Below are 20,863 nucleotides of genomic sequence, written 5' to 3' on the forward strand. Positions count from 1 at the left end.
ATAACTTCCGTGCTGCTGGTGACCAGCAGCCGTTGCATTCGAGAGGTCCATTGGTTCCGGTCCTCCCGTGCTCACTACCGGGCGCGGTTGCAACCTCGGTACATTTACCTGGAGTTTAACCTGCGGCAGGCTAAACTCTTCTTGCATGGCAAGGGTGATTGCAGCTTCGAGAGTACTCGGGTACTCTCGGAAGAGATAAGTCTTCACAGGACCATCTCTAAGCCCCTTCATGAACGTGACGACCTTGGTCGCCTCGTCAATCGGGTTAGTTACGATATTTGATACCAAATATCGTGCGCGCTGCGCGTAAGCATGGACGTCATGCTTACCCTGCTGAAGGTCGAGGAACTCCGCCCTCGACCGGAACTCGTTTTGCGGGGGCTCAAACGCTTGTTTGAGCTCCCCTTTGAATACTTCACGATCGGAGAGTCGGCGTCCATACGCCCAACTCCTTGCGCGTCCGCCAAGGCAGGACATGGCGAACGCGACCTTCGACAGCGGGTCGACGATGCGTCGAGCCGCTATGGCTGTGTCGAGCTCGACAAGCCATCGGAGGAGAGGCTCGCCCTCTCTTCCCGCGTAATGGCTTACGCTCAATTTCAATGATTGAGCACGCGGTGTCGTCCATGACGACGCCGTCACTGAGGAAGCAGCATCACGCTGCTCCTTCATGATGAGCCCCAGAGCAACACCATATTGCTCCGTCGGCGATAGCGTACGCAGCATCGTAGCTATCGTCGCTTCTCCAATGATTGTTGACAGTCGTTGGAGGGCCTCCCACTCTGGATCCGACAGGTGGGGGCAGTCAGCGCGTGCAACATGAGTTGCAGGCGTATTGGAGCTCTCCATGGGCACCTCCGTGCTCATGTGGTTCTCGGCTCCGCGTTCGTACACCTCGTACGAACGTCAAGTAGTCGGTCGTTGGACGGACTACAAAGTGCTACCAGGTGTAGCGGGCCTACTTTGGCTCACTACTTTAGCTTACACGTCGCGCTACGTGTATGAGGAAGCGTATGAGTTTATTAATAATTTGAATTAATTATACTTGAGTCCACAAGTATAATATAAATCAAATAAAACACCAAATAGCTAGTTTAAGGTAAAATGAGAACTGTATTGTTTGTAAATTGATCTTCCTCCTAAATCTGCTAAAAACTGTTTATCATCTATGAAAGGGGCTGGCAGCGGCTGGCTGTCAGAGCCCCGCTAATATGCATGTCTCTGATTGGTAGAAAGATGCTGCTTTCTACCAATAGGATCTTTGGGTATGTGTGGACCACTCACTGTGGTGGCCCACTTCAATGTATCCATTGGTGTGTTTTACACCAATGTGAGGAAGTATCTAAAACTTTCTACAGATATTTATCTGTTAAACCATAAGTGACAAATGTCATGCACAAGTGACAGTTGTCACTTGTGACCGTTATTGTGCACAAGTGACTGTTGTCACTTGTGTGTGTAACCCCGTTACACAGCTGTGGTGGCGTGCATCCTCAAAGGAGACGTGAAAAGGGCCTTCCGGCACTTCATGATGATTTCCAGGAGCGTCAAATGGATGGGAGCAAAACTGGCCCAGCTCGGTATCGTTATCGTCGACATGGCTGCACCATTCGGCTGGGCCTACATTTCTGAGGATTACCTTGCCGTTTTCGCCTGCTACGAAGTCGACGGTAAGGTAAAGTGTCCGCTTCTGTGCATGGCTCCTCTCCTGAACGAGAAGGACGACGGCCTTTCCGCTGCTGCTCACAGGGAGTTCCTCGCTGACATGCTGCCACGCGACTTCGGTAAGCAGCTGAACCAGTGCGTCTTCATTTCCGGTGACAACTGTAGCATCGACAGACGACTTGCTACCCTAGTGGGCGTGCCACTAGTCGGGTGTGCCTCTCACCGACTCAACCGAGCTGTGCAGCAGCAGCTTGAAGACCACAAGACCAACCTTGCTGAAGTGCAAGCGCTGATGGTCAAGCTACGGACACTTACTCATATCTGCAAAGTTGCGGTACGCCATCTTATTTGGAGCTGTTTACGCTATTCAGTTACTAATTGTTTTTATTTCTCATGATTCATTTTAATTTCATCCTTAAAACGGACCTCCGACCTGTAATTCGCCAAGATACCCGTTGGAGTTCAACGTTCTCGATGCTGCATCGGTACTTCCAGCTCCTGGAGCACTATGACAAGAACGATGACGACATCGCAGACATGCTGCCTGCTCCGGCTCGCAACCGCCACCTGCGCTTTATGTACAAAAAACTGAAAGATGTCGAATCTGTTTCGAATGCTCTCCAAGGAAGTGATGTGGACCTGCTAGATGTGCGCGAATGGTTTGACGGGCTTATTGCTGAGAACCCTCAGTACGCCTCGTACCTTGGTAAGCTTAATGTGCGGGTATGATTGCTAGAAAATTCTAACTGAAACATCTATTCTATGCAGTCCCGCGTTCTGATATCGTCCACAGCCCCGACTTTGAGTCTGGCTGCGTCCGCGCGCTCCGGGGCTAGACGGATAGGCTGACCCGGGCCGAGAAGGCGGCGCTGGGCCCGTTTGCGGTTGATGCTGTACGGGACGCTGTCGGTGATGATGCTGAAGAAGAGGGTTCTTTCGTTGAGCGCCTTCAAAAACGACAACGGCTGGCTAAGCAAGAGCAGCAGTATGCTCTGCTGCGAAGTGTGCCACCCACCTTGAACATGGTGGAGAGATTCTTCAGCATGGCGCGGGTCACGTTCGGCCACGAGCGCAACAGCGTGCACCCTATCACGCTTGAACAGCTTCTTTTCTTGCGCCAGAACGCAAGCTACTGGGACGTACGTACTGCTGACGATAACCAAATACAGCTTTATTTATTGCCGGGGTCGATCGGCTCGCGATCGAACACTTCGGGCAATGGAAATCGAACGATACACGCGTATTGATGGTCAAACAGTATGTTTAGCAGCAAGGATGATACCACGTGACAGCGAGGGCCACTGACTTTGTTCAAAAATCGGCTCCACCTCACAAATGGGGCAGCTCCAGGACACAATGCCCGGAGCAATTTAATCAAAGTCAAACTCGAATGAACTGTGGCCACCAACAAAGAGTAGCTGCGGAAATGGAGGTTTCTGTCGACAGCAGGAGCCAGAGGCCAGTTTTCCACTGCACGTCTAGCTGGCCGCCTCAGAACACCAAGACGGAAGTGTACGATCGCAGTTTCTGCTGCTTCGCAGCTCCTGACTGTTAAGGTTTTGGATCGGACATGTTAGAGGAAGGAATAGCAGAGGAATATAACAGCGGAGGACAGCATGAAGGTGCCGAAGGAAGAGGTCTTGGAGGAGGAAGGATGCCCGGAAGTGCTTGTGTATTAGCAGTCAAAAGACGGAGTGAGGAGGACTGGTGGTCCCTGGCGGGGGAGATAATCCCCCTTATTTTGCAACTAAATAAGTGGTGTACATTGTACGGGACAGCTCTATGAGCGAATCCCATGTTCTCCTGCAAAGCATCAGCACGTCGGAGATGCTCAACTTTAACAGCCTCCCACATCGAGGAACGTGCGTTGCTTGCTGGGTTGCAGCTTGCATAAGTTTAGGCATAATTATTATGACCTTAGCACTCGGCGTGGACAAGTTGTGCCTTCACCGGTGGTGATCTTCTACCCCGTGTGGCTTATTTCGCCTGTAGGGTGATATGCCAAAAGTTGTCGTGCTAAATGTTTGGTCATTTAGTTTGAGCTTGTACTTGGCTAATCAGGAAACCTTTCTTGTGAAGGAGAAAACCTGTTCACCGATTATGTATGATCTAAAGTATTGTGCGTATTGCTCGTGATCGCAGATATTTGCTTTGCGACTGTACGTGGCTAGTCAGGAAAACCTTCTTGTGAAGGAGAAACCTGTTCACCGATAGTTTGCATGTACTAGATTTTGTAGGTGTGTTTTGCACGTATTCACCTTTTTATTTGTATCTTTGCGGTTTTGAGTGGCTACTCAGGAAAACCCTTTTTTTCTGGTTGGGATAAAACCTGTTCGCCGAGCGTACTTTACTCGAGCTTCTTGCTCATGGATATTGAATGTTTTGCTCTTAGTTTTGTTTGTGTCTCCTTTCGGAAGTCTCGGTAACTTATTTTACTCCCGATTCTCTCCGTTTACATGAGTTGTTGAGAGGACTTGGCCATCTCAACATGTAGGCTTATGAGCCTCCCAGTTTCCTCAATCTGGTCAAAGTATTACATTTTCAAGGCTTTGAGCCTCCCAGTCGCTTTAGACTGACAATTGCAACATAATATTGTTGACAATGTGATTTTATTTTAAAGCTTGTACATTTTTCCTTACAGCTCAGCGACTTTAGTTCGCTTAGAGTAAATTACTTTGCCATTTGTAGGAGCATGTAGCTCTAGAAGAATGGACTGGATCAACTTAATGTTTTCCGTAACAACACAACTATCCGCTTTAAATGTGCGGGGATCACATCTTTGGGAGGTATTTTATTTGTCTCTCCCTAGTGTCCTTATCGAGATGTTTCTCGTTTGTGAATAGTTATGCTTATAACATGCACTAGCGGAAGTATGTGTGCGACTGAATCCATTGAGAGATGGTCTATTTAGAACCTGACATTTTGTATATGTCTCATGTTTAGGAGTTTAATCCACCGGCAGAGCCTTTGTGGCATTTAATGTGGCGACTCTCGACAGCGATTTTTTTGCTTGAATGCTTTGGCTGTTCATGGTTCATGCCTTACATGCCGTTGAGATCGGCGATTTTGGTTTTTGTGTCGTGGGTATTACAATAGTGGAGACATAGGACAGAGGCTTTGTGTGCTTGTCGTTGAGAGCAATGATTATTTTCCCTGTATTGTGATGTACATCGAAGTATTTCATTTCATGTTATCTCTTTTTTTTTCAGTATCTGACTTGACAGAGGCTTTGTGTGCTTGTCGTGTATGTTATTGAAATCGTACGCTATCGACAGAGGCTGTGTGTTGCTTGTCGCTCATTGCAAGGGGGTAGATCTTAGTTTTAGTTCATGGACAGAGGCTTCATGATTTTGATTTTGTATTTGGTTTGCTTGTTGTTCATAGTCATGTGATATGTTATTTTGACAGAGGCATTGTGTAGCATGTCATGTACTACTGTAGTAGGCAATTCAATTTATTGACAGAGGCTTCGTGTATGTGAGCTTGTCGTTCATTTTCAGGTAGCAGCAGTATAGATGGACAGGGGCATTGGGTAGCATGTCCACTACTATATTCGTGCTGAAGGCCTGTGACTTTGCGATGTCGTGCAAGTCTCTCATGGGCGTATTTACTACATGAAAGCTCTCTAAGGTAGCTTTCGCATGAAAAGGTGGAAGCAGCGGTATAGTATCTCGCTTTGAAGTACCAGTACATGAGTACGAAAGGCTTGCCTGCCTTGTCAGGCGGTCTTACAGCTCATAGGGGCTCGGCCTGTGGCCGGCACAGCATGTAGCGCGTTTGGCGCGGAGTCCAGCGAAGTTCTACTGGCTCTTATGCATAGCATGGTAGACGTCCTGCTCAACGCAGCGCAGCAGCACGGTGGCTGGCGCAGTGGGCAACGTGGCCTCACAGCTCGGCAGTAGCTGGCTGCACGGTATGTGTGTGACTCGTGCGGCGCTGCAGCTCAGTGGCTGGCGCAAGGGGGGCAGCATGTCCTCGTAAGGGCAGCATGGCCTCGTAGCGGAAGTGGTTTGCCACGTGGCAGCCGTCGAGCAGACGTGGTCCGTCGGGCTTGCTTGACACGTGGCAGCTTCACGCGGGTCCTCTTGTTAGCGTTGGGCGCATGACCTGTTAAGGTTTTGGATCGGACATGTTAGAGGAAGGAATAGCAGAGGAATATAACAGCGGAGGACAGCATGAAGGTGCCGGAGGAAGAGGTCTTGGAGGAGGAAGGATGCCCGGAAGTGCTTGTGTATTAGCAGTCAAAAGACGGAGTGAGGGCTGGTGGTCCCTGGCGGGGGAGATAATCCCCCTTATTCTGCAACTAAATAAGTGGTGTACATTGTACGGGACAGCTCTATGAGCGAATCCCATGTTCGCCTGCAATGCATCAGCACGTCGGAGATGCTCAACTTTAACACTGACTATTACGCACGTGCATCATCGCAAGTAGGTCCTAGATAGGTCAGTAGTGTAGCTACAGCAGATCGTTCGGAGTTTTCCGTTCCAGTCGACAAGTCTGCCCCACCACACCTCACCCAGGGCAGTTCCAGGACACAATGCCCTGGAGGAATTAAACATGGTCAAAGTCGAATGAACTGTAGCCCCCAACCAAGAGTAGCTGCGGAAAACGAAGATTGCTCTCGCATGATACTGCACTACAGCCAGACAAAATCTAGTTTCACCTTAGTGATGTGTCATTGAATTCACCTGCATGGGGCATGCACGATACGTGGCGCGCCCGAGAGCGAATGCTTCGTCCGTCTCAGCCGTTGCACCCCAATCTCCGTATGCGTCTCTACCTTCAGAAGGTGGCGACGAAAACGGCGAATATCTCCAGTTGTGTTGATGCAACAGGAGTTATTTTGACCAATCACATCTCAATATATTAATCACATCTCAATATATTTTTGCTTTCAGGGCATCTCCATCTACAACTGCGTAGCGAACACACTCTAAGAAAAACTTCGGTAGCCGTGTTGAGTGCATGCGCGCTGAGCTGTCAGAGTTCAAAATACCAACTTCGCCTACATCCTTGCTCTTGTCACGGCAGAGACGTACTTGACGAAGTAAAAGAGGTCAATACGCGGATTAACAAAGTTGAACAGAGATTAATCGTTGCGTTTGGCCCTCGCCCTCGTGAGATGCGCTTTATTCTCAAGGGAATTCAGGTTAGTAGTCTTAGTAGACACTACTAGGTCGTCCTACCGCCGGTAGATAGAACGCAAAACTCAAGTTGCCCTTGCTGAGGAAATTATTTGCCATGGAGTCATACCCTCAGCCAGTTCTGTTGGCCCAATACACCTTGAAAGCCACGTAGAGTTTGAAGTCGATATCGTCGTCCAACTCCGCTCGCGTCTTCGTATTGATCTTCTCGCCGATGTCCAGCTTATGGTACAACTTCTCGGGCGTATACCCTTGCTCCTCGAGGTCCCTCAGGTGTTTTTCGCTTACGCCTGCCAGCTTACTCTCGAGACTATTGAGCTCTTCAATTTTCAGGTGAGTGGGCAGCTCCTCAAGGTTCGGTACCCAACCCTTCCCTTTCGCGAGAATCTTGGCAAACCACGACTCAACCTCAGGATTAATCCCGCGCTCTTCTTCGTTTTTGTCAGCATTGATCCTCAGGAATCTGCCCTGGTGTACGGGGTCGCTCAAAGAATCCAAAGCGGCAAGCTGGGAGGTGGCAATGCCGTTGGTAGTTAAGGCAGCATGAGAGCCTCCGCCGAAGGCTGCCGCAGCTACAAGAAGAACAAACTGCAGGCGCATGCTGAATTTGGGGAGGCTTGGACAGTGGAGAGGGAATTCGAGAATGACCTGTGCGCGGCAGACCATTTGGGCTTGTGCTTTCTGTTTAGGTACTTGCTAATGTCGTATGAGTGGCTGGGGGCCCGTGATCGTCTTGCCGTCTTGAGACGTGTACTACAGTACAACAACGGTCGCAACTTGTACCATGAAGTGTACGGTGTACTTGAATCATCTCACGATGCTTCTGCGAAGTAATCAACGCGAGACGCAGCAAGTACTGTTAGACTTAGTGAGAGACGAGGAAAATGCTCATTGATTGATTGGCCCCCCGCAGTTTGCTTCGCTCGCGATAGAAAAATCGGACGAACTCGTGTCTAAAGTGCTCGGCTGGCTGGAATGCACGGCCGGCTGGGCCTCCCCGGTTCGTTGCGGCCAGTTGGCCTACCAACCGCTTGCTTCAGCTCCGAGTTAGTATGTTACATGCATACTTGTTAGAATTTTTAATTGTACCGTATTCCTTATGTGCTTGCTGACTGATTCATTTTACTGACAAATCTAAGTAGCCAATCAAATTCGAGTGTTGATTGTACAGTTTTACTTTATGTGCTTGCTGACAGCTCAGCTCAACCACAAATTTCTCACTTGCAATTTCGACATAAGCAGCGCACAGCCGACGGCATGAAGCGGAAACCACCAGGACGCAGCCGCGTGACTGGCACCGGCCGAAAGGAGCCGAAGCATACTCGGGACTCCTTCACTAAGAGTGAGAAGCTGGAGATAGTAAGATTCTTTGCTAACAACAAAGTCGACGCTACGCTAGACAAATACTTTCCTAAGCTGGCAGGCCATGCAAGAGAGCAGAAGAGAAAGCTAATGTACCAGTGGCGTAAGGAGCACGACCAACTCGAAGAGTTGTGCGCCGACCCCCGCCAAGCAAGTCTAAAGTACATACGCCCGACCGGCAGCGCTACCATCCTCCCCACCGACGCTGAGATGGAGCTGGTGCAGTGGATCAACGCGCTGAGGAAGGACGGGGCTCCCGTGAGCTCCAAAATGCTGGAGCTGCAGGCCAGGGCGACTGCACACGAGTACGAGATCAGCCCCTTCGAGGCTTCGTGGCACTGGAGGAAGGGCTTTATGAAGCGGCACCGACTCAGTATCCGTGCACGGACTAGACAAGGGCAAGTTTCGCTTGAAGCAGCGGACACAATCGCCATCAACTTTGCTGTGGATGTCCAGCAGAAAATGTTGGAGCTACGGGTGACTAAAGTCTATAATGCCGACCAAACAGGTACGTTATAACATGATCACAGTATTTTACAATGATTTACTTACCAAAACTTTTAACAGGAGTATTTTTCGAGTACCTACACAAAACTCAATAAATAAAACTGGTTCAAAAACAGTTTGGATTCGTGGCGCTGGCAAGGACAAAGAGCGCTTCACGGTGATGCTGCTTGGAGATTCGGATGGTACCAAGTACCCACTTTATGTTGTTCTCAAAAGTAGCCGATCTCAGGTGGAAGGAGGCGACGCGGCCAATTGGAAGTATCGGCGAGGATTCGGTATACATGTTTGGAACGAAGCGAGACAAATTATGGCAGGCACCGATTTGCAGCTGTATGCGAACCCGACCGCGTGGTGGAACGCCGACATCCACATGGAGTTTATAAAGGGCAACTTCGGATCTCGTCCCCAGCCTAGGCAACCTATTCTACTGCTGGTCGACGATTTTTCCGGACACTGGACGGCGGAGGTGAAGGCCTACGCAGCGTCAATTGATGTGCATCTCATGAAGGTCCCACCTTCGTGTACGGCGGTGTCGCAGCCTGCCGATATCGCGTGGAACAGACCTTTTAAAAGCTACCTACGTACTGCGTGGGTTGAGATGCTACGTGAGCAGCTTCGAGCGCACACTGGGCAAGGCACAACCTTCAAAATGAAGGCTCCGGGGCGGTCGCTGGTGTGTAAGTGGATACAAGAGAGCTGGAGTGGTTTAAGCCGCACGACAATTCAGCGCGGCTTCTCCAAGGCACACCTTCTGCCGCCAATCCCACCGTCGAACGCTATGCAAGATGGGCCTGCTGCTCCTGACGTTTTAGATGACGCCGCTGTGGCCTTCTTGAGGGAGTTCAGCATGGTAGATGAGACTGTAGGCGATCTCTCGTCTGACGACGACTTAGATAGCGATGATGGCGACGAGATCGACGAGTGGTAAGCACGTAATACAATTTTCCGTTTGATGACTACTGTTACATTTGTCTACTGTTGCATTTGTCGAAGATTACTGTTGATCAATGTTTGGACGACAAGTTGCAAATCATGCAGATGCATGTCAGCAAGCACATAAGGAATACGGTAGCTCGGTGATACCGTACGTATTCAACAATCTACAACTGCATCCTAGCCTATCTTCAATAAGTGCGTCTCTTCAACCGTATATCTTTCCTTGCCGATTAGGTCTCTTAGAGCAAAAAAAGCGCCAAATTCGTATCCAATAGACCTCGAAATCAGATACCGATATATGATGTTATCATACAGTACACGCCATCTTACGCAAATGCTAGTGTGACATGCGAAAATATGCACCTTCTGGGAGGGAGCGTACCAAGTCGTCCTAGTCCTCCTAGCTTCGCAGATACCTCCCGTCGATCGACTGCTCAGCCCCTGAGTGCGAGCCAAGCTCGCGTGAAGTTTCTCTCTACTTTTCATTCAGTTCAACTACCTTATTATTCAAAATCCAGTCTATTAAAGAATACCTACGGCTCGAACCCCTCCCGCCCTTCGCTGCACAAACCCACCAGTTCGTTTTGAAACGCACTGCGTTATATAGTACTGGTTTCGTAATTTATTACGGAACACGTAATTTATATTTGTTGCGGTACGTGTTACGGGACAGCTTACGGGGCGGCTGACGGGACGAAGTTTACGGGGCGACCCGTCAACTAACAATTGCTTTCAACAAGGAGTGGCTATGAAGTGAGTAGCTAGTCTAGAGTACAAGAGAGTACGGACTTTAAGTTACAATATCACTTTTCTTTTTGCCTTCTACAAGCCCAAGCTTCGACTACATCACATAGTAGCACTTGAAGAGTCCAAGCATCGACTTGTCCGTTCCCGACCATCGCGCCGAGAAAGCTTTGAAGATTTGCGCCACCGTGATAGAACAGACCACCACACCGCAATCGTTTGGAGACGTACTGCAGCTTCTCGCCCGCCAACAAGCTGATTTTCAAGCCATGATGCAGCAGCAGTTCGCTGCTAGTGAAGCCCGCATCGACGCGCTCACCGCAAGGCCAACAGGGGCCCGCAAGCATCAACCTCCAACCTACCGAGGGAAGCTCGACGAAGATCTCGAGCTGTGGTTTTTCGCTGTGGAGCAATTCTACGCGGATTATCATCCGCAGATGATGGAAGAGTCTTCTCAGTTTGTGACTATGGTGTCGTGTCACCTCGGAGTCACCCCCATGAACTGGTACCGACAGTTCTCGCTGGAGTGCAATAGCTCCGGCCGCGTGAAGACATGGGCGGTTTTCAAGGAGGCCATGCGCCATCGGTTCCTTCCGCCCGACAGCGAGTATCGCTTGCGCGAACGGCTGTACGCGCTGAGCCAAACATCGTCACTGCACGATTACGTGGCAGATTTTCAAAATTTGCTCATCCAATGCACGGTACCCATCAGCCAGCTGGAGCTTCGTTTCTACTTCCAGCAAGGGTTAAAGCCGGCGACCGCAAATCATGTGCGCGAGCATCACCCGGCGACACTGGATGAGACTATCCAACTCGCGATGAGATTTGATCACGCTGGTAAACGTGCTCTCATGCTGGACAACGACGGGCAAACTGCGGCTACTTGCCACCGCTGCAAGAAAGTGGGCTACATCTCGCCGAACTGTCCTGCGAAGTAAGTTCACCGCTTTTCAAAACGGGGTCGTGTAACGCACTGCGCTATATATTACTGGTTCGTAACTTATTACGGAGCACGTAATTTATATTTGTTGCGGTACGTATTACGGGACAGCATACGAGACGGCCGACGGGACGAAGTTTACGGGGCGACCCGTCAACTAACAATTGCTTTCAACAAGGAGTGGCTATGAAGTGAGTAGCTAGTCTAGAGTACAAGAGAGTACGGACTTTAAGTTACAATATCACTTTTCTTTTTGCCTTCTACAAGCCCAAGCTTCGACTACATCACATAGTAGCACTTGAAGAGTCCAAGCATCGACTTGTCCGTTCCCGACCATCGCGCCGAGAAAGCTTTGAAAATTTGCGCCACCGTGATAGAACAGACCACCACACCGCAATCGTTTGGAGACGTACTGCAGCTTCTCGCCCGCCAACAAGCTGATTTTCAAGCCATGATGCAGCAGCAGCTCGCTGCTAGTGAAGCCCGCATCGACGCGCTCACCGCAAGGCCAACAGGGGCCCGCAAGCATCAACCTCCAACCTACCGAGGGAAGCTCGACGAAGATCTCGAGCTGTGGTTTTCGCTGTGGAGCAATTCTACGCGGATTATCATCCGCAGATGATGGAAGAGTCTTCTCAGTTTGTGACTATGGTGTCGTGTCACCTCGGAGTCACCCCATGAACTGGTACCGACAGTTCTCGCTGGAGTGCAATAGCTCCGGCCGCGTGAAGACATGGGCGGTTTTCAAGGAGGCCATGCGCCATCGGTTCCTTCCGCCCGACAGCGAGTATCGCTTGCGCGAACGGCTGTACGCGCTGAGCCAAACATCGTCACTGCACGATTACGTGGCAGATTTTCAAAATTTGCTCATCCAATGCACGGTACCCATCAGCCAGCTGGAGCTTCGTTTCTACTTCCAGCAAGGGTTAAAGCCGGCGACCGCAAATCATGTGCGCGAGCATCACCCGGCGACACTGGATGAGACTATCCAACTCGCGATGAGATTTGATCACGCTGGTAAACGTGCTCTCATGCTGGACAACGACGGGCAAACTGCGGCTACTTGCCACCGCTGCAAGAAAGTGGGCTACATCTCGCCGAACTGTCCTGCGAAGTAAGTTCACCGCTTTTCAAAACGGGGTCGTGTAACGCACTGCGCTATATATTACTGGTTCGTAACTTATTACGGAGCACGTAATTTATATTTGTTGCGGTACGTATTACGGGACAGCATACGAGACGGCCGACGGGACGAAGTTTACGGGGCGACCCGTCAACTAACAATTGCTTTCAACAAGGAGTGGCTATGAAGTGAGTAGCTAGTCTAGAGTACAAGAGAGTACGGACTTTAAGTTACAATATCACTTTTCTTTTTGCCTTCTACAAGCCCAAGCTTCGACTACATCACATAGTAGCACTTGAAGAGTCCAAGCATCGACTTGTCCGTTCCCGACCATCGCGCCGAGAAAGCTTTGAAAATTTGCGCCACCGTGATAGAACAGACCACCACACCGCAATCGTTTGGAGACGTACTGCAGCTTCTCGCCCGCCAACAAGCTGATTTTCAAGCCATGATGCAGCAGCAGTTCGCTGCTAGTGAAGCCCGCATCGACGCGCTCACCGCAAGGCCAACAGGGGCCCGCAAGCATCAACCTCCAACCTACCGAGGGAAGCTCGACGAAGATCTCGAGCTGTGGTTTTTCGCTGTGGAGCAATTCTACGCGGATTATCATCCGCAGATGATGGAAGAGTCTTCTCAGTTTGTGACTATGGTGTCGTGTCACCTCGGAGTCACCCCCATGAACTGGTACCGACAGTTCTCGCTGGAGTGCAATAGCTCCGGCCGCGTGAAGACATGGGCGGTTTTCAAGGAGGCCATGCGCCATCGGTTCCTTCCGCCCGACAGCGAGTATCGCTTGCGCGAACGGCTGTACGCGCTGAGCCAAACATCGTCACTGCACGATTACGTGGCAGATTTTCAAAATTTGCTCATCCAATGCACGGTACCCATCAGCCAGCTGGAGCTTCGTTTCTACTTCCAGCAAGGGTTAAAGCCGGCGACCGCAAATCATGTGCGCGAGCATCACCCGGCGACACTGGATGAGACTATCCAACTCGCGATGAGATTTGATCACGCTGGTAAACGTGCTCTCATGCTGGACAACGACGGGCAAACTGCGGCTACTTGCCACCGCTGCAAGAAAGTGGGCTACATCTCGCCGAACTGTCCTGCGAAGTAAGTTCACCGCTTTTCAAAACGGGGTCGTGTAACGCACTGCGCTATATATTACTGGTTCGTAACTTATTACGGAGCACGTAATTTATATTTGTTGCGGTACGTATTACGGGACAGCATACGAGACGGCCGACGGGACGAAGTTTACGGGGCGACCCGTCAACTAACAATTGCTTTCAACAAGGAGTGGCTATGAAGTGAGTAGCTAGTCTAGAGTACAAGAGAGTACGGACTTTAAGTTACAATATCACTTTTCTTTTTGCCTTCTACAAGCCCAAGCTTCGACTACATCACATAGTAGCACTTGAAGAGTCCAAGCATCGACTTGTCCGTTCCCGACCATCGCGCCGAGAAAGCTTTGAAAATTTGCGCCACCGTGATAGAACAGACCACCACACCGCAATCGTTTGGAGACGTACTGCAGCTTCTCGCCCGCCAACAAGCTGATTTTCAAGCCATGATGCAGCAGCAGCTCGCTGCTAGTGAAGCCCGCATCGACGCGCTCACCGCAAGGCCAACAGGGGCCCGCAAGCATCAACCTCCAACCTACCGAGGGAAGCTCGACGAAGATCTCGAGCTGTGGTTTTCGCTGTGGAGCAATTCTACGCGGATTATCATCCGCAGATGATGGAAGAGTCTTCTCAGTTTGTGACTATGGTGTCGTGTCACCTCGGAGTCACCCCATGAACTGGTACCGACAGTTCTCGCTGGAGTGCAATAGCTCCGGCCGCGTGAAGACATGGGCGGTTTTCAAGGAGGCCATGCGCCATCGGTTCCTTCCGCCCGACAGCGAGTATCGCTTGCGCGAACGGCTGTACGCGCTGAGCCAAACATCGTCACTGCACGATTACGTGGCAGATTTTCAAAATTTGCTCATCCAATGCACGGTACCCATCAGCCAGCTGGAGCTTCGTTTCTACTTCCAGCAAGGGTTAAAGCCGGCGACCGCAAATCATGTGCGCGAGCATCACCCGGCGACACTGGATGAGACTATCCAACTCGCGATGAGATTTGATCACGCTGGTAAACGTGCTCTCATGCTGGACAACGACGGGCAAACTGCGGCTACTTGCCACCGCTGCAAGAAAGTGGGCTACATCTCGCCGAACTGTCCTGCGAAGTAAGTTCACCGCTTTTCAAAACGGGGTCGTGTAACGCACTGCGCTATATATTACTGGTTCGTAACTTATTACGGAGCACGTAATTTATATTTGTTGCGGTACGTATTACGGGACAGCATACGAGACGGCCGACGGGACGAAGTTTACGGGGCGACCCGTCAACTAACAATTGCTTTCAACAAGGAGTGGCCATGATGTGAGTAGCTAGTCTAGAGTACAAGAGAGTACGGACTTTAAGTTACAATATCACTTTTCTTTTTGCCTTCTACAAGCCCAAGCTTCGACTACATCACACGTTCAGCTTCCAGATCGCCATCTACGCGCTCCACTCGTACCGCTCGTACCGAGGAGAGAAGAGCGAGACGTCTGGTAGCGAATCGACGAGCGCTAAGACGCTGTGAGCTGTGGATGGAGATTGCCGCTGCAGATAGCGACACCGACTCGACAGGGTTGAGCAACGAGTACTAGGATTTTGTATTTTTTCTATACGAAATACCACCCCCTTGTGTTCAACCAAATACAGACTAGCCTACTAAAACGCACAGCATTCGCGCTTGATGTAGTCAGTCTACGTAAAGAGCTGGCATCGCGTAGTGCACATGACCTTCTTGATCAGGTGCAATCTTTCGTCGAAAGGCCTGAGCAATTACACCCTACACCGTGCTCGATGGTCAGCTTCTGATATCGATGCCTAATGATTGCATAGCTGTAGGGATAACACACCAACTTCGACTAGGCGAATTTGTATGGGAAGTTTGGAATTCTGAAAATTTGAAAACGAGAATGTGGTCTGGTGCTCTGTCCGTTTCGGCAATACTGTAAAATGCACATAGACTAGGACATACAACGCCAGCATCACGAATGCCATCCCCTAAGGCCCTGGTTTCTCCGTCTGGGTCTGGGGTTAATTAAATATGCAATTCCCAGACGCTGTCCCCAGATTGCTGGTGCTTGGGATTATGTTGCTGCTACAAACACCCTGTCAAAATCGTTTTTCTAGCTTGAGTCTCCTCGCACCATTCAGATCTCATACACAACCCCAGGGAGGATGCCTCCTCGCAGTTGGAAAGTTGGAAATTTGCGTCGCGCCGGCACGCAAACAAGCGTCATGGAGATGCTGTTGTCGCCCGCCCCGGATGCGACGCTCCGCCTGATGACTTCCCCACCCCCTGCGCAACCCGCCACCGAGAGTGCTGCTGGCGGCGGACAAGATCCCACCCGCGAAGAAGCTCCGGCTGAGACGAAGCGCGCTCCTCCCGGGGCCCCAAGTACGCGCCACAAGTGCTGCAGCGTCGTTGCCTTTGTCTTCCATGGCTACCACGCGATACTCTGCCTCTCCGAATTGATGCCTATCTCGGAATAAAATCCTCAAACAATTCCCACCCCCTTGGGGTTGGGAATTAATGGCTTGTCTGGGGATAAACAGCCAGCCAATCAGAATCGTTTACTTTATTCCGAGACCCAGACACAGACGGAGAAACCAGGGCCTAATAAAAGAGCAAGAAAACCTGGCAGATAAAATGACATAAAACACACCAATGTTTTCATAAAACACATGTAAAATCATGTAAAGTACTCAAAAACACAGAGATGAACCTACTGATTGAATATGATTGGCTGGTGAGTCCTTGTTTTCCATTGCACGACTTTGTCTGCCTGCTTTTTGTGTCTGCCAGCTTTGTAAGAAGGCTAGAGCAACCGAAAATGAAACTGGATCTCGGGGTTGGATGTCACGGCCCTCAAATCCCCAAAACGACTGCTACGAAGGGGAAGAAGTGGCCCACAGAGGCAATTCAGTGTACCGTGTAGCCTCATAGAATAGCTGGGAGAGGGGAGATATATCCTGTGGATCAGGAAGCGGGAGCACAAACGCATCTACAGATATGAAGTCGCCGATTTAGCTGGACTACTACAGGTGTCCCCGCTGAATCTGCGAAGGTGGGACAAAAAAAAACTGCGAGGTTACAATATCTGCACAGGTTGCGCATAGATGCTAATGTACTGCTTTTATAGACGCTAATGTACTGTTTTCAATGAAGAATGTTACGGATCACCATAGCTGAGTTTGCGCTAGATACGATGCCAGAATGCATCCAGCAGTTCCTGATAGTGGCCGGAGTTACAGCATTCCAAGCCTGTGACGCCCAACTTAAGGCTGTGTAGATTGAGATCTTCTCCTGCGGCAACCCTACTATATACGATCAATGCTATCCTCGACCTTAATGCGCGTGAAGAGACTCTTGACGAACGCAGTGATGCCCTGATCTAAGATATAATGTTTATTGTGGGCCTTTCATTTTCTACCGTGATGTAGCAACACGATGTTTCCCGCTGAGAGACATTTTCCCGCAATGACCTTACTAACTCAGTACATCTCACCAGACAGCTGTGGCAAATCTTGTGCATTGGCAGACTCCCGCACACTCTGTGTTCGCGGTAGATAGCCGAGGGCAGTTGCAGATTCAGCGGGGACACCTGTACTGCTAGTATCCCATCATCAATAGGTACAAACTTCGGCGCGCACAATGCACGCAGGTCTCTTAGCTATCTGATTCTACCTAGACTCTAGGCCAGAGGGCAGAGCTTACCGTATTTATCGGATCGAGTGAGACATACGCCTCGAGTGAGACATCAGCAACATAGGGGTGACACACCATCCGATGAGCACAAAACCTCTATAAAATAATGAATACAGCACAAAATATGTATTATGAAGTTACTCGGGAATCCCTCCGCCCGTTTTTTTATTGGCTCCCACAGCATCTTGCGGAGGAGGCAGCAAGTGCGTCTTGAATCTACCGTTCACGTAGCAATGGTCCACCGGAATGTGGTTTGCCATTCTGAAACTGCTATTGATGGAGTCACTACCCACCATATCCCACGCCTTATCAATAATGTGAGACAGTAGCACACGTCGATCCCAAAAATTGTTCATCAGTAATTTTGCACAGCGTAATTCGCATGTACAGTAGTTGCAACTGTATGTCGGTCGTGTTTTTGTGCAGGAGGGATGCCATTGGCGGCGAAATTGCCGCCGAACTTAAAAAAACTTATAAGGTTTTAATTTTGACTTGGTTTCGACCAATATTTTTTTATCTCAATCGATCCGATAAATACGGTACGTACACAGTCTACTTTTGTCGTTAGCCGAAGTACACTTGAAATTTGTATGCTGCGCCCATCACCCTAGACAGTGGTACACATTCCAGCAAGACGGATGGCATTTGCGGGAAACGACTTTGCTCCGCTGCGCTATGCAAAGGCAGTCGCTGCGCTCCTGCGATAAAAAGATTCTCTCACCCGGTGAAAGCAGTGCTCGGCTCGCTGGAATGCTCGGCGCTGGGCCCGCCTCCGCAAATATCGCGCGGCCCTGCTTCGCGGGCTCCCCGCGCGGGTTTGCTGCGCGCCTCCGTTGGTCCTTTCTATATCACATTCACCCCCTCCCAAAGTACATGTAGACTGTGTACCATAGGCTAGAGCGCTAAGAGAGGAGCAAATTACGTAAACACCGACAGCATTCGCGCTCAGTCTGTACGGCAGGAATCCCAGCAGCACTGAAACATAGAAGAGGCGCGCAGAACTCGACCAAACAACCGGTTCCCGTTCCCGCAGCATCACGGCGTGGCAGCCCCCCGCCAAAGCCGAAAGCGTGAGGGCAAAGCACGAGCAGGACTTTTTTTCTCGCGAGCAAAGCGAGCGTTGCCCGCTCCTAGAGTTAGCCTCCTTTCGTGTATCATCGCCCTTTCTCGTACCCATCGGTGGACCTGCTTGCCAGACGGATTTCTACGGTGCTGCTGACACACTTCTGGTGTTTTCGTGGCTTTTCTGGTGTACAGGGTATAAATAGGGCTTCTAAGAGAGTGGCTGTGTGCTTCGTTTTAGAAAGGGCAGAGATCAGCCCCGACGTCTCCCGATCTCATGTTACTATTAGTCCACAATCCAGGTGTTCCCGGACTTGGACGCCCGCAGCTCCGCCCTGGGGACTTATCCACCGGTAATTACTTAGCCCCCCAGGAAGTGGAGATCCTTACGCACCGGTAGGTGGTCTCCATATTCGCTCAGGGTGCTTGCAATGCGCGAGAAGGTAGGCCCAGTCTTGTATGTCCCCGAAAGAGCGGGAAGAGGCCAGCGGGCCACCCCATCCTAATATTGTTCCCATACAAAAATCAAGTAAATAAAATGCACAACTATTGAAATTGTATACCTCCGTAGAGGAATTTCCATAGTACGTATGTACTGAGGTGTCCCCTACTGCCGTCTTGATTGAATGTACTGGGGCAGTCAGTACACGTAGGTTCGCTATGCGAACTTAGCTGATCGCGATGCAACACTGCGGAGGGCAGCTCGCTAACCCCGTGTTGGCTACTGCAGCAAAACACACTCTGCTTATGGATGTAAACCTCGTGTCACCGTGTTCACCGCTGATGTTGATGCCAATTGAAGATGTGATGATGATATTGAATGACTTATTATAATATAGGAATCTTAATTATCAAGCTGGTCATAAATCAAGACTAGACCTTTGTCGGTGTAGTGGAAGAAATCTCCAGCCTGTCCAAGCTAGCAGCTTCAGCACCAACTGGTCGCAGTCAATAACGGCAAACGTGATGACTGCGACAACAAATCGTGTGCAAAACGAAAAGCAAGCGGAGCATAACGTAAAGCTGATGACCAGCCAGAAATCCAGTGCGCCATAACGACAAACTTGATGACTAGCTAACGACAACCTAGATTACAGTAGCTGCGACTTCACTGGTTAGCAGGAGCCGCAGCACTAGGAGTACCTCGCGTCCTATTCACTTTGCTATTTACCTTTGGCAGTACACTACGGCTAAACTTCCGGAAGCTTCGCCAACTCCTCAGCGTGTCTTCGATTTCCCTGCAGACACTACAGTCGGGCACCTGTCAATGGAAAGTGTGTCGTGTGTTCATGGTGCCGGACTGCTCGTGTCACCGTAGTATCTCCCCGGTTTTGAATGTGGCGACGCTGTTGCTAACTCTCCCATGGTGATTGTGCTTCGCAATCGCTGTATTCTTTTGGGGTAGATTCAAAATCGGATTCACTCATTGTGCAGGTGCTGTAGATTGTCTTCACTTAGTCTAGTTTTTCTAGCCAACCTCTACAAATGTACATATCGCAAGTAGTTATGTTAATTTGACGGTAGATGTCACTCCGTGCGTACGGCAGTGGCCACAATGACGCCGAATTGTATGCAGGCCTGCACAAGCACTAATTTCCTGTTTGCTGCTGCTGGGTAATGAGATGGAAACCTTCTGCGCTGCTTGATGCTAATGGCCAAAGTGCTGTTCGGGCAAAATGATGTCTCCGCTGATATTTCTTCATCGCACTAAGCGCGAAGTGGTATGTATCCGATAGAAAACTACACAATAATAACACTGGAACACCATCTCAAAATACACCACCGCCCCCGACATTTGGTGCTGTGCTACCACAGCAGTCCGGCCCGTAAGGACTGGGAGCCGTTGTCGCCGGCCTGCACATCGTGCGGGTGCTAATTCGTCGTATAAAGTTTCCTCTAAGTTGGGCCTGTCTGGTTCGCTGTGCGATCGGCGAGCGAGCCGAGACGTTTACTTCATGTTGGCCTCTATAGCGATTAACGTAGGTAGAGGTTCTCTTCACCACCAAAACGACATCGTCTTCACATCCGAGTTATCAATGCACTGGTTTGCTCTGCAAGCGAACTTACCAGACAATAGGAGTGCAATGTATTGAGGGGACGCTACAGCAAGTAATTATTTCATCTTCCGGAACAACTCAGTACATATGTACTGTACTATGGAAATTCCTTCATCTCTGTAACTAAATGTCGCAAGACAGAGCATATACCACTGTCACCGTATAGAACTTGTTGATTCCGACAATATGTAAATTCCAACATTACATTTTGACCAATGACGTTTCATCAAATAGAAAAGCCAAACCAATATGTTGATTCCGACAAAATCCCAGAGCCAACGATTTCCGCGTGAACCCGAGTGCACGTCTGCCGGCCTGTCTGCATTAGATTAGAGCTCATTTGGCAAGCTGCCTCGGGGGCGAAAGCCACTGAAGGGGATGGGTGATCGCAAACTGCACCAGCACAAGAACACTTAGGGCCGTTCTTAACAAAGGTAGATCAGTATCACCGTGATACCAAGGTCCAATTGTGCGCGAAACAGGCGAGTATCACCGTGCAACCGATCTAC

The 20,863-nt window shown here is 50.0% G+C and overlaps 3 protein-coding genes across 3 annotated transcripts; 2 read left to right on the plus strand and 1 right to left on the minus strand.

Moving 5' to 3' along the window:
• Positions 1-1,696: 1,696 nt before the first annotated feature.
• On the plus strand, positions 1,697-2,501 carry IUM83_19911 (uncharacterized protein; the record flags this gene model as incomplete). Its single annotated transcript, XM_067944981.1, has 3 exons — positions 1,697-1,999; positions 2,161-2,371; positions 2,434-2,501. The coding sequence occupies 3 exons, from the start codon at positions 1,697-1,699 to the stop codon at positions 2,499-2,501; spliced, it is 582 nt and encodes a 193-aa protein (XP_067784455.1).
• Positions 2,502-6,921: 4,420 nt separating this feature from the next.
• On the minus strand, positions 6,922-7,410 carry IUM83_19912 (putative secreted RxLR effector protein; the record flags this gene model as incomplete). Its single annotated transcript, XM_067944982.1, has 1 exon — positions 6,922-7,410. The coding sequence occupies one exon, from the start codon at positions 7,408-7,410 to the stop codon at positions 6,922-6,924; it is 489 nt and encodes a 162-aa protein (XP_067784451.1).
• Positions 7,411-8,067: 657 nt separating this feature from the next.
• IUM83_19913 (NPP1 protein) lies at positions 8,068-9,607 on the plus strand (the record flags this gene model as incomplete). Its single annotated transcript, XM_067944983.1, has 2 exons — positions 8,068-8,680; positions 8,796-9,607. 2 exons carry the CDS (start codon positions 8,068-8,070, stop codon positions 9,605-9,607), a joined length of 1,425 nt encoding a protein of 474 aa, XP_067784452.1.
• Positions 9,608-20,863: the final 11,256 nt, after the last annotated feature.

The sequence above is a fragment of the Phytophthora cinnamomi genome (assembly GCF_018691715.1).
Source record: "Phytophthora cinnamomi strain GKB4 chromosome Unknown Contig91, whole genome shotgun sequence".
Classification (NCBI taxonomy): domain Eukaryota; phylum Oomycota; class Peronosporomycetes; order Peronosporales; family Peronosporaceae; genus Phytophthora; species Phytophthora cinnamomi.